Genomic DNA, 14,570 nt, shown 5'->3' on the forward strand with positions numbered 1-14,570 from the left:
TTTTCCACTTGTGGTCAACTTGGAGAAAAATGGCCTAAATTATTTGGAAACCTCCCTTCCCAGATTTAACGGCAGTAACAATTGCTTCTCTAAGATCATTGCTAACATCCTTTCTTGTCCCCCCCCCCCGCCCCCCCCCAATTTCGTTAACACACATCTGAATGCTCCAGACCTAAAACCTGCTACAACTTGTGCTTTAAAAAAGGTGCTCACAGTTTCTGATGATCAGTTAACCAAGTGCATTTGATTGTCAGCACCTGGCTACTACTTAGCATCTAAATTCCTATGGAAGCAGTGAGGGTGTATTTGGTTTTTCACAGGACTGTAGCTTAGTATTACTCCATAAAACACACATGAAACAACTGTGGTTTCACAAATAGTTTCTTCTTGTGCTTTGGTAAGTCTTCTGAGTTTCTTCATCAGGTAAACTGCCAAACACAATGATGATGGTGTTGTGTTTTTTTTTTCTTTTCCCAAATGCAATATGTGGTTAATACCAATACAATATAATACCAACACTGCCTGCTATTGTGCAGTAGGTTGAAAATCAATCACAGTAAGCTTTGTTTCAACAGTTTTGTAGTCATCATGTGTGATGCAATTATTTAAGAAATAAGTGACAGTGTGTTGTCAGAATGAAAGTTATTTTGTTTGATAATAACTTAATAATGTTATAGAAGACTCTGTTTTTACTACTTAAATTTAGACTTTTTTTCCCCATCTGAACTTGTTATCTACATCTTTGTTCCCTCCAGATTATGTGTTTTAAATATGTATCATTACTCTTTATTAGTAGGATATTTGATTTCATATTCTGGCAAAAATTAAATAAATTAGAAAATATGCATTTTTTTTCCACTAGTGATGTAATTAATAAAACAGTTTGTCCTACTATTCGTGGGAAAGTGGTTTAATACTGGGTGGGTGGTTGTCATATTCGGGATTACTCAATTAGCCAAGTACTACCTTCACTGTATTTTTTATTTTTATTTTTTAAATACGTGGCAGTAACCAAGAGTTCTGAGAAGTTTATGGACAAATACATTGTAGCATTGAAGAGTATGAACACATTGGCTTATGCTCTACACAAGTAAGTGGTGGTGGCAGCCTGTCAAAATGCATTGTCCGGACATGCCTTCACAGCATCAGGATCATGACAGGAGAAAAATGGTGGGCTTGTCAGAGAGGTTAATGAAAACAGGGCAGAAGCGATTGTAACACAACATTCCTTTCTATGGGCCACAACCATTAAAATAAAAAAAGGCAAAAAAATTTTATTTAACGACTTAATTTGTTATGCCAATGTAAATGTAGCTAGGTGCAGCAGAATTTGTTTAAATTACAACTTTGATTTTTGGGTTATGTAATACCAGTCACCTGTATGCAGTGTGACAGATGCACTGCGTATATGGTCATGTATACGTAGTGCATCTGGTTTTGCATCTGGCTCATACGTATGTGCTGTATCTTGTTGGTGGTGGTATTTTGGGCTCATGTGACTTTTCCCATGTAATTACTGCAGAAGGAAACCATGCAAAATCATTTCACTTATGCGCGTGCACTTGTCTACTCGTGCATCATTCCTGCATACATATGCCGACATGCTACATTCATATTGTGCACAGGTTTGTGACAAGTTTTGTTCAACTTGCCAAGAGGCTTTTGGGGTCAAGTCTTTGGTATTTGCCTTTTGATCCTGTGCTTTGTGTTGCTGTTAAACTGAGTTCCCCCCCCCCCTAATCTTAGCCTTCAATGATAACATAAATATAAAAACATAATTCTCAGTTTTGAAATATGAGCCAATGTGTGATAACATGTTGAAGATTACTAGTGCTGGTTTGAAGAAAAAGTCACCACGAGGTACAAATAATTACCTTTTGTAAAGGATTTGTGGTACACCAAGGTTTGCCTGACATATTTTTTTATTTTTTTCAAATAAAAACAAATGCAGCAGATCACAAAATATGCAAGTTACTACTAACTTGCATATAGTCTGTTCTGTGTAACTGCTTTGATTCTTTCACTGTTCATACCGAGACTGCTGACTTTGACTGGCTCTAAGCTCTGGGTAGCTTTAGCGTTAACCATGTTGCCTATTTTAGCTTCCTTAAAATGTCCAGTGTAAGTATAAAACTAGGTCATTGCTGTTAGCTGTTAGTAGGGGGTGGTAAAAATAACATGGAGTGAGATTTTAGTACGATGTTATAAACTGAAGCCACATACCGATTTTTATTTATATATGTTCGAACTTCATTGCTCAGGTATAAACCTGTATTCATTTATGCCTTAATAATACTGCTTATTTTCTAATTTCTCCATGTTGGCTCAGAAGCGAGACAAACACTCAAAAGAGTTGTCTCTCGATCTCTGTTGCTATGGAGTCCCTGGTAGCCTACATGTAGGTCGGTTGTAAACATTTCAGGGTTGCTGTAGATGGTTTGCTGCAGTTGCCCGTCGATTAAGCTTGTGCTCCTCATTGCATTTTGTGAAATCCCACAAAGTCTTTGCAGCCTGAAATTTTTCAGCAAGTAGGTTGCACTACTGCTCGGTTTCTGCATGACAGGATTCCACATGACAATACCACTAACCTGTTGAGCAGGATGCACTGCAGCAAAGGGTCTGGAGCACAGTAAACAAGACGGGGAGAGTGTAGGTGGAGTGGAGGAGGGGGACAGAAGTGAGTTAAATCAGTTACTCGGCTAAAAAACCAGTGCCACGCCCAAGGTGCCAGGGCTAGTAAGAGCAAGCAGGAGGAATGTGAGGGAAATGAATGGGATTGTAAGTCCTACCATTCACATGGTGAGTTCTTTCTTCTTCTTTTTTTCATCTTAAGTCTGCACTACTTGCCACATAAACATATCACAAGACATGATGAGTATGATCTGTGCAGAATTCCTGATGTGAAACTCAGATTGTGAGTGTGTGTGTGGTTTGTTAGTTTAGCTGTGAGTCAGTTCAGTTTTTATACACACATATTTCAGTGCATTGTTAGCATGAGTGCTACTGATCAAAACTAACCACATGTGTCAGTGTGAATTATTCTGGTTGTTATGATTGTCACAGAAAATGAGAGGTTTTGCTCTGTGGTCAGCGGACTGCACAACATCGCTGTAGTCTTAAGGTGAAATCAAAACATCACGTGGTGTGTGTGAGTCCGTACAGTTTATTGCCCAGTTAGCAAGGCTTTATTATTTTTTTTAAATCTTCAGAGTGAAAGGGACAGTGTTTTGTCACGTGTAAATAAAGAACTGCACTCTGTCTGTGCGTCAGGAAACAAACATGCAGCAAAATAAGAATTTTCATTCAGCCCTCTAAAAAAGTCCAAGGGACTGTGGAAACACTTTGAACAGGGCAGCCAGTGATTCGACACTACTGCTGTGAGAGAAGAGTACATATTTTCTGTCTGTGTGGTTGGCAATCTGTTTACTGGAAGGGCTGCTCACTGAGAGCACATGTTGCTGCATGTGCAGTCAGTGAGGCCCAAGAAGTTAAGTGTAAATGCACGGGCAGGGAAAGTGTTTTTGTGGCAGCGGTGGGATATGTTTGTGTGCATGCATGTGTGTCTCTGATTTTGTTTGGAGAACGGAGCCAAAAAAAAAAATAATTTTTTTTTAACCCCAGGAAAACCACACTAGAATCCTCTGTGTATGTGTGGTTCACTGGGAGTTAGGAGTTTGTTGGCTCCACTTTTAAGCCTCTTTCTGGGAACCAGCATTCCCTGCTCTTCTAAACCGAGCTGTAAGAGGCTGGAGGGCTTTGGGAATGAAGAGGCATGGGCTGGTTTCAGTATGTCCCAGGTTTGTCTTTTGTACACAGCGAGTGGTAACAATGGGAGGGTTACGTATCTGATATACACACCAAACCCTGGGACTCAGCTGCAAGTAATTAAAGCTGGCAGTTGGCAGAGAAGAGAGTCAGGCGACTGTAATGGCCGCTCTAAGTTCATACCATAATATTTGGATGATGAATCAGGCTGCTAGTAAAAGTGTTGTCATGCTGTTGACCCAAGGCTTTCTCCCTTCTCCATGTCCTGTTGCCCCAGAAGGGGGCACAGAGAGGAGAGAAAAGGCTTTGTATGACCCTGTTTTTAGTCTGTAATGAGATCTGCTATTTATTTTGCATGCTACAGCATTTGATATGTCTTAAGTTGCTGGCTTTTCCCAAAAGTGTACTCCGAGTCTTGACTAACTAGTTCAGATATATGATTCTACCGACCGTCCTCTGAGAAAAAATATGCAGCTTTCAGTTTTGGATGCTGTATAGTAGGGGGCAATGGGTGTATGCATAAAGTGCATACAAACAAATCTGTGCTTAAACTGTGCGTACAAAAGTTTCACTCACAAATTTTCTGACCTGAATTTGTTTGTGTGCTGCAAACAAATGAACTGCCTCAGACTGTGAGCACGAATAATCAAAGTCCTGCTGTCTCGGAAATATAAACAAATTTATATTGAAAGTAATGATGGCTTAATTTACCTCCCACCTTTATGAAACATACTTTTAGAGAAATTTTTAAAAGTTCCAGATATTTCACACATAGTCTTGAGTGAAAATGGGCATCATTTCATCCTCGATGGATGTCATCATCACAAACTAATTTCTTGGTATTTTCTCACTTGTTTTTTTTTTTTCTTTTCATCTTTAGTTGACACGTTAGATGTCTTTCCAATTTCTTTTTTATTTTCTTGCCTGTATTGATTTTTATTATTATTCATATTTTGCAGCAACTTTAATGATGAACTTCAACGATGGCATCATTTTTTTCATGTTATAATACAGTGTTGGAGTGCTGTTGCTTATATGTGAAAACATGGTGGATAAAGGCTCCTGTGTCAGTAAGAAATGTGCTAAATTACCTCAAATGAGGTCATTTAAACACTACAAGTTGCTTGTTGAAAAAGGGAGAGGTGTTAAAAGAGAGTGAACTTCCATGACCCCTGTGGCGACCTATCATCTCTGTTTACAGCCATTAGCCCGAGGCAACATTAGTGCCTTCTGTAGTATAACAGAACACACCTGAATCTCTGGCTGGACTGTTAGTAGCATGTTGCATTATAGCTAATGCAGCCGCCAGGCTTTAACAAGCAAGAAGAATGTGGTAAATTAGATAATATCTTTGCATTGGCTGCAGCTATGCTATTTTTATCTGTCTGTTGTGACATCAGTAGTTTTACAGAAGATACGAGATAAATTTGTAAATCTTTTAAAAACCATGATGCTGCTTTTCTGATATGCAAAGATTCTTTACATACATTCCCATCTAATGTCAGTCACATTATATAGCTTTGAATTCCCCTTGAATTTTTAGTCTGTCAGCAAATTGGGTGAAAGGTGTGGCATGACTATTCATACTTGCAGCCTGTGACAGGCTTTGGCTTTAGTGAAAAGGTGAAGACGCGTTTGGCATCAGAACTGATGGTGAAATATGTTCCAGTGCATTGTTCCAATAGCCCTAGCTTTGTATCATGGGTATTTGTGTGTCATTGTGTTGGAGTCATTGCCAAGAAGGTCATGGTGGTTCTTATGACTGTGTAAGAGTGGTGATATGACATTGCTGTGTAATTATATAATTTCAGAAGAACGTATGAGCCAAAACCAAAAAGGTTTAATCACTTTCAGGTTTCCCGTTTACAACTCGGTCATGGAGCTGACACATTTGATGGTGCTCAACAAAAGCTGTTGAGATCCTGTAAATCTGTCACCTTACTGTCGCTTTTATTGGTTCCCCCCTCCTTTCACAACAGAGTCAGTGTATGACCTTCTTCCCAGAGAGCTGCAGTTGCCTTCATCCACTCAGCAAAGCCCAAAAGTCATGAGTCAAAAGAGCGGCGGAGAGGCAGGGCCTCTCCCTTCAGCTTCTCTAGCATCAGGTAGGATCCTGCTTCTCTTATCCTTATTTCTCCTCTGCAAGCAGGACTGATCATGCCCCACCCTGAAAAAAGTACAACTCATGTTATAGTCTGTACCTTCAGGCAAACAAACACCTGCATGTGGCAAGAAAGCCAGTCAGGCAACCATCGTGCTCCTCTGTGATTCTCACGTGAAGGAAAAAAAACAAAACAAACAGTAATAAAAGGCTGGTGAGGGAAGTTAATGGCAGCTGAACATAGCTAGCTGCCTGTATTCACATTGCTATGTACTATATGTTGTGGTCTCTTGTAGCAACAGTTTAGAAATATGGTTTATGCACATGTTTTAAGACAATGATATTAGTGCATAATGGTAATTAAACTGCAAAGTAGAACGATTGTAGACCATAAGAATATGAGGCCCCGGCAAAGGCCTGTTATTCATTACCCCACAGACTAAATCTACTTACCCATTTTTTTTTTCTTAGCCTTTTTTTCCAGAGAATTAAGAAGCTTTGAATGGCTGTAATCACCTTGTTGACCATTCTGCAGTTCCAAGGTGGAGCTATTATTTACAGAAGAAAATCTTCTTAATAGACCAACACGGAAGTCCAGTATAAATGAACAGCTAATGACTATTTCATACTAGAGCTGGGCGATATAAGATTTTTTCATATCACGATATGTTTTTTTCATTTCAGGCGATAAAGATATCTATCACGATATAAGCCAAATAACTATATTTGTAAGATTTAAATGTGCCGTTACTCACAAGTAAAATGTGAAATAATCAGCAGCTTGTTTTGATTTAAATATTTATTTCCCATAATAAGTTCAACTGGGTAGATGTACGTAAGGAACATGAGACCTTTTCAGATAAATAAAGGCAAATATTGCAAACTACACAAAAGCAGCCGCTAAAGCGTTTAAGTTTCAGAATAGAACAAGCGAAACAGACTACTAAATTGTCAGTTCCACTTACAAACAAAATATTAATTCTAAAAATAAATCTTAGTTTGTTTTACAGAAGAACAAACAAAATTGACTAACTGTCAATATCAAATAAACTGAGAACTAAAAGGAAATTCTCAATCTCTCCTTGTTGTATAGCTTAACTTTTCAAACAGTTTTAACAGTGACTTTAGTCTGACAAAAGCCGAATGACGAATTAGCGCGTTCAGTCAGAGATTGCGCATGCACCGCTTTATTGTATTTCCAGACTTGCTTTCGGCACAATTTACAGTGCGCGCTACTCTGTTTTTTTTGTCAGACTTGAAATAGCCGAAATACCTTCACACTACGGAACTTCTATGGCTCTTCCGCTCGACAATCTCTCCGGCGTTGGAACCATCATCATTTTTTTCTTCGGTAACCTTCGGTCACGCTCGGTTGATTTTTCTCTAGTTGGCACACTCATTTCCTCCATTACCGCTGGCTGCTTCCCAAACAAATACACATGTGCGGGTAACAAGTCACGTGACGTGACGCTGCGGCTGTGATTGGTTCGGCTCTGCGCTACTTAATTTGGATTGGCTGATGTTCTTTTTTTTTTCTTTTTTTTTTAAAGAGGACAAGAGAGATGAGGCCTATCGCAATAGTTTAACTTTTCTATTGAGGAAAAGTTATTTCGCAATACATATCGTTATCGTTCTATCGCCCAGCTCTATTTCCTACACAAGTAAAAGTTGCCCATTTTTTTTTGAGGACTGTTAGCTTGTTGAGAGCTCCAGATTTAGATCCGGATTGGAGGGTGAGCCACAGATTGTTGAATGTGTGAAGATAAGCATATCTTTTACCCGCCATTGTTGCAGTTGGGTTTATGGTTTCACGGTGGAAATTAACACATGAGAGTTTTGCAAAGATTCTAGAGATTAATTAAAAATCTCAGCATGTGCTTCTAAAAACAAAGAAACAGCAAAAAGTGCTGTGTCACTGATTTTATTTTATTTTTTCTAATTTATCTTTTGATGTTTTAACTTGGTGTTCTATGTTCACTTGATATTTGAAGTTATTCAAATGTTTCAGCTGACCTGAGACTTTTAAGTGACTGTTTTAGTAGTTATTCGAGGAGAGATGAACACTTAGGGGTAATAATGCAAGCAAGGTGGGCTCAGTCCAGGAGCTCCAGACTCCAAAATCAAGTCAGCCACTTTTGCATGCATGGGACTTTGACAGTACAGACTGCTATGATACAGACTTTATGGTAGGTTCTATTCATTGCCTGACCCAGGCTTTTTACCCCCTTTTTTGGTTTTTATAAATATTTTCCTGTCCTGCCTACTTTTGATTTTTTTTTTTTTAATACCAGTCACAGGTCACTGCTTCCACAAGCAATTCATGTAGAGCAGGGGTGGGCAACTCTGGGCCTCAAGGCCTGGAGTTCCCCACTCCTGGTAGATATTTAGATATCATCCTGAATCCAATGATTGGTTCAGTACCAGAGCTCTGGAGAACTTCAAGCCATTTAACTCAGCTGTGTCGGATCAGGGACACATCTAAAACCTGCATGACACCGGCCCTTGAGGTCTGGAGTTCCCCACCACTGATGTAGACCAAATAATTCATTGATAGATTCGTACCTATTGATGTTTTGCAGTCACATGACTGCTAACCATTTGACATTAAATTGTTTACCATTTTGGACATGTGACAATATTAGGTCAAGTGAATAAGATCCCAGTCACACAGGCCTAGAGACCAGCTAAACATCCCGTGGTCTATTCCCATCACTTGTGAGATTTTGGGGTTCCTTGACTAATTGGCATAAACCACCTTGCAATTGCTTTGGTTGGTGACAGATTGCCATGGTCGCCTAAAGTTTGCATGGAACAGACTAAAAATTTTTCACAGACACTCACTGGCTGTTCTACAAGCGGTAGTGAAACTCTGAAAAGTGCAAAACCAACCAGACATGGAGACCTTTTGCATTCAAAGTAAAACTTGTACCTTTTGAAATGTTTTGGCTCCAGTGCCAAGGTAAAGCTTTTTGCTTAGAAAGAACGTTTTCCATTGTCGTTACACTTTTTCAAGTTTTCCTACAGTTTGTCACTGCAAATGCCTGCCTGTTACATCTGTAGTAGACTTTATTGTGCCAGATAAAAGTAGGAAGACATCTGTGAAGTTTGTTTGTTTGTTTGTTTTTTAACTTCTGATTATTGCCTTTACATTCCTAGGATCGACTGTACACGTGTCATAAGGTGATATGTTTAAAAGTTTTAAATGTCCCTCTGTAAAGCATTCTGGTGTCTGAACAGGGCTATGCAAATAAATTTCACTTGAGTAGTTAGCAAGCATCTGAAGACAAGTCGGCATCGTCCATGCAAGCTACAGGCAGCCACTGCTATCTGATAGTGAACAATGCAATCACAAAGAGGTTTTTGGTGAAGCAGCCTCTTTCTGACTGATTTCACCTCACCAGCCAGTCAAAGAATACAACCCCGACCCCCAGCGCGACATGTAGTTGTCTCACGTCCAATATGGGGGACTACTATCAAGCAATTTGTGCATGATGTCCTGCGAGAAACAGCCATAGTTTTGATGTTTTCCTGGTTGTTTGGAGAAAAAATTTGTTGTTTGAAGTATTAATCATTTGCTCTCATTTGTTTGTTGGCAATTCTGTATTGTGGTTTCTGATCATATGTGTTTTTGTCTCATGATACTTGCTCAAAATGACACTATCTTCATGCGTTTTATGCGCTCTTTTTTTCTTCCAACCGTTTTTTTTCTTGTAAACCAATGATTCATCCAAACGTCAACAATGTCAAGACCAGTGTAACTGTTTGTTTATAATCTGCCATTTTATGGCATTATTTTTGTGCCACTATTCTGAGCGCATGTAAAAAAAAAAACTGAGCGCATGTAAAAAAAAGTTTGCAGGTGCAAGTGTTGTATTTTGAGGAGAAATTTATTTTGAGCGAAGAAAAGCTGAATTTGAGTGAACAAAATTCATTGCTGCGTGCAAAAAATGTATTTCAGTGTTTGCTATTATCCACACACACACACACACACACACAATAGCAGCCCCTCTCTCTCAGTTTTTGCATTTGCGCTCGCTCGCAACGTATTGCTCACACTCTCAACATTTCTGCCCGTGCGCGCTCAACTCTTTCTCTACACAGTTATATTTGTGACACAAAACCAGCCAATCACAGACTTGGATGCAAAAAAATCTGATTGGCTGTTTTGGTCTCCAATCAGCTCGAAATGACAAAATGCAATATCCCAGAATCCATTTCGTCCAAAACTCAAACGAGGCAGTGGCGGAGGAACACAGAGTGGCGGATTTTGAAATATTACTCTTTCTGGGTCACAAAATAAACTTTTACGATATTTTCATGCGAGAATGTTGCTGTGTAAACTTCAAATACCTGCTCGATTCATCAAGACATCACATATTTGCATAACTGCTCTAACGTTTTCGGAGATGCCTGTTACCCACCAGCTGACCGGGTGGTCACTCGGGTTAAACGTAATATATAAGGCTGAACTGACAAAAAAATCACCAACTACACCACCAGGTATTATAGGAAAAACCATAAAGCCTTTGAACTAAAACAAACGCTGTTGTGACAGTGACGTACACTGTCTTGTTGGTATATATGTATGATTTGTATCACCTTCATGTTTCCAAACCGATATCATGAGCAGCAGCTTATACAGCTGTGGCTCCAGCAAACATCAGCTGATACTAGAAATTAATTTTAAATAAATTCTAACAACAGCTGATCAAGCTTGAACGTGCTGCTGTTGTTGTTTAGCGCAACATCCACTGGTTTCCTGTTTCTGGCGCAAAGTGGGAGATATACAAACAAGAGAGACGATCAGCTGATCATTGATCAGTGTCATGATTGACGTAGCAACAGGAGAGGGAGGGAGAGAGAATGAGGGGAGAAGAGGCAGCTGTGCAACGTAAAGACAGAATAACTCCAGCTTTGTCTTTTTTTTCATTCTTGCTGAAGTCCAGAACAAATCGCGTTCCTTTTCCTCTCCATACGGATGTATTGTAATTGGTCCAGCCCAGAGTTGATCATGACCAATTGGCCAATCCACCACCTTTAATTGTTTATACCATTACAAAAACAAACAAACATAAAAATGAAAAATCATCATCGGCCCACCGGGCAACTGCCCGGGATGCCCAATGGCCAGTCCAGCTATGCTGGTGGGTAACAGGCATCTCCGAAAACGTTAGAGCACTTATGCAAATATGTGATGTCTTGATGAATCGAGCAGGTATTTGAAGTTTACACAGCAACATTCACGCATGAAAATATCTTAAAAGTTTATTTTGTGACCCAGAAAGAGTAATATTTCAAACTCCGCCACTCTGTGTTCCTCCGCCACTGCCTCATTTGAGTTTTGGACGAAATGGATTCTGGGATATTGCATTTTGTCATTTCGAGCTGATTGGAGACCAGAACAGCCAATCAGATTTTTTTGCATCCAAGTCTGTGATTGGCTGGTTTTGTGGCACAAATATAACGGTGTAGAGAAAGAGTTGAGCGCGCACGGGCAGAAATGTTGAGAGCGCGAGGAACACGTTGCGAGCGAGCGCAAATGCAAAAACTAAGGGGCTGCTTTTGTGTGTGTGTGTGTATGGATAATAGCAAACACTGAAATACATTTTTTGCACGCAGGAATGAATTTTGTTCACTCAAATTCAGCTTTTCTTTGCTCAAAATAAATTTCTCCTCAAAATACAACACTTGCACCTGCAAACTTTTTTTTAGGTGTGCTCAATTTTTTTTTTATACGTGCGCTCAGAATAGTGGCACAAAAATAACGCCATACCATTTAACCATCCTTTCCCCACACTCTTTATATAGTTCATTTTAAACTCTTTTGAATATTTTTGAAATAACAGTGTGCACCAACCAGCCACAACATTAAAACCGCTTGCCAAATACGATAGCTCTGCAAAACCTCTAAAGGTGTCCTCCAGGCACCAAGATGTCAGCAGCAGAGCCTTCGTTGTCGTGATCTGTAGATCACGCTATTTTTTTTCTTTCTTTCATATCCTTCCTCACTGAGATTGCGATGTGGGAAATTTTCAGGCCACACCTTGATCTGTTTATGCTTCTCAAACCATTCCAGAGCACATTTGCAGTGTCAATTCTCCTGGTGGAAGCTGAAATACAGTGAATGCATTTGCATGGTCTGCTGGAGTGTCTCGAAAGGTGACATGCTTCAACGTAACAATACACAAGATTGTTAGGAGCTAATATTCTCTGGAGTGTCACACTGCCTCTGGTGGCTTGCCGTTTTTCCATAGTGCGTCCTGCTGCTACCAGGTGAAAGAGGTGCACGCACCCAACCGTCAACAGGACTCACGATCCTGCTTATGTGCACATTGTACCAGAGACATGGGACAGGATGGCCACTGCATTAAATCACTCAGTTCCTTGTGCTTGCCCATTTCTTTCACTTCTAACACGTCTGCTCCAAGAACTTTCTGCCTAATGTGTCCCACTCCCCTCACATTTACCACTGTATTCCTTGTTATGTTGGTGGTTTCAATGTTATGGCTGATCAGTGTATATAAGCATGTTGAAGCAACATGATTTTTGCCAAACAAATTTCCCTGTTCTATTGATTTCTTTTTTTCTCTTCTTTTTAATAAAATCTGAATAAGTTTTTTTACTGTTCAGCTTTTATTGCTTATTTGCTGTCTCATTTTTATATTCCAGGAAGTTCCCTATGAAGCAGGGAGTGTCTGCATTTTATATGCAGAAAATGGTCTGCAGTTCTCTGCTTCCTAGGTCAGAAGCTTGTTTATTTTGTCTCAGCGGCTACGCTCAGTCCCCAAAATGAACACTGATAGAAAGCAAGATATAAATAAACGAAAAGTTCCCATAATTGGCATGCCTCATATTGTACAATATTATTATTGTCGAGATTTTTATTTGAGCATGCACAAAATGCTAGCAATAATGAATTTCTGTTGTTTTTGAAGTTGATTACAGTACATTGAAATAAAATATAGTGGCCTGCTCAACCTTTGTCTTCGTTTTTAGTCTTCTTGACATAACACCTCCACTGTGCTACAAATACTCCACATTTATAACTTCATCAGAATCAGATGCACATTTATATGTAAGATCTAGTAACAACACAGTTTCTTTTTTGGATGACAACATATAAAAAAAAATGTAATAAAATCAGCAACAAAAAAATTGAAACAGAGAAAAAAACTATTTTGCTGTAAAATTGGGACTACTAGCCAACATTAGTTGAGATGCCTGTATTAACTATCTAATTATTTGCACTGTAGATGCCTCTTCTCTGACCATGGAAGGCCCTCGCAGTGCTTTTTCCACCTCTTCCAGCTCCACCATGCATTCCAGTAATCTAACCAATGACCAGAAACCAGTTAAAGACAGTAATGTTGATCCAGACGACACCAGGAGTACCAAAGTGGTACCAGAGGCTGCTGGAGCAGAACGTGGAAATGGTAACGGCAGGGGCAGCGGCGAGCTAGCAGGAGGAAAAGGTGTAACAACCCAGGAAGGCCCACTGCATCACCCACTGACTCCATCAAAGCGTCGCACCGTACTGAACATCTCGCCACCTCCAGAAGATTTGTTTGATGACAGCCAAATGTCCTGCCAAGATGATGGGACCCAGGATACAGAGCAAAGTAACAGCATCTGGATGGATGAATCTCTGTCCAACTTCAGTGTGACGAGCACGCTGTCTTACAATGACAACACAGAGGTGCCACGGAAGTCCCGCAAACGTACCCCCCGTCAAAGGCCTGGCCCTAAGACGGCGCCAGCAGGGGAGGGCAGCATGGATGTGTTTGATGCAGACAGTGCCAAAGGCCCACACTTTGTCCTGTCGCAGCTAGGCCCTGACAGCAAGGGAGGACATAAAGGAAGGTTTGTACTTTTTGTATTATGATCACCAGAAATTTGTCACATGCCTCTCGACATTTCATGGAGTTGTCAAAAATATTTCCAGTGGTTTCTTCCTGATTAAAGGGAGGTTTTCCTTCCCACTGTTGCCAAAGCGATTGCTCATGGGGGTCATATCATTGTTGGGGTTTTCTGTTTATTCTGTACTATTGTAGCACCTTGAGGCAACTGTTATTGTGATTTGGCACTATATAAATAGAATTGATTTTGAAATAAATGATGTTACATTATCAGTAAGTAAAGAAAACACATTGATTTAGGACATTGTTGACTCACTTGTTAGCTAGATTTTTGTTCATTTAATAGTTTCCTTTGATAGTTGCACCAGCCCTTTAGTAGTTACTTGGGTACTCAGCCTTTCTCTGACTATAACTTTAAAGACCCGTTTTAATAATTTTGCTCAGCCCTCATCGTTATTGTAGAAGGAGGTAGTATCACGAAATGATACGTTGGCACACACCGACAGATGGAAATCTTTACCAAACTGATCTGGCTCTAAATTTCCCACCACACTTTGACTGAAGGAGAGCGGTTAGATCAGAGGGGAGGGAGGGGCAGGATACTGAAGTACAAACAATGGTCAGCCACAGTGAATCACAGAGCCCTTCTCAAAGACCTAGGATAAGCAGAGCAGATTAAATATACAGATAAGGCTGAACGTTTTAGGAGCTGGGGATAGAAAATGTTTGGTTGATGGACACCCTCTGAACTCTGCATTGCTTAGAGCGCCATGGCAACTTCAGAGCAGTTTCACTGTTGTGACTGAGAGCTATGTACTGCAGCAAACCCCAGCCAATTGCATACAGAT

At 40.0% G+C, this 14,570-nt stretch overlaps 1 protein-coding gene across 7 annotated transcripts in view; it reads left to right on the top strand.

Annotated features, from left to right (window-relative positions):
• The window catches only part of nfat5b (nuclear factor of activated T cells 5b), a 38,284-nt gene that overhangs the window by 13,949 nt on the left and 9,765 nt on the right, over positions 1-14,570 (top strand). For 2 of the 7 annotated variants that reach the window (XM_026168178.2, XM_026168186.2), the window contains exons 2-3: positions 5,745-5,870; positions 13,120-13,726. In XM_026168178.2, coding sequence (XP_026023963.1) covers positions 5,745-5,870; positions 13,120-13,726 — 733 coding nt within the window. Of the gene's footprint in view, positions 1-2,416; positions 2,800-5,744; positions 5,871-12,522; positions 12,608-13,119; positions 13,727-14,570 lie in introns of those variants that run through there. The other 5 variants (XM_026168194.2, XM_080302858.1, XM_080302861.1 and 2 more) reach the window with 4 other exon arrangements.

The sequence above is a fragment of the Astatotilapia calliptera genome, chromosome 1 (assembly GCF_964374335.1).
Source record: "Astatotilapia calliptera chromosome 1, fAstCal68.1, whole genome shotgun sequence".
Lineage (NCBI taxonomy): Eukaryota > Metazoa > Chordata > Actinopteri > Cichliformes > Cichlidae > Astatotilapia > Astatotilapia calliptera.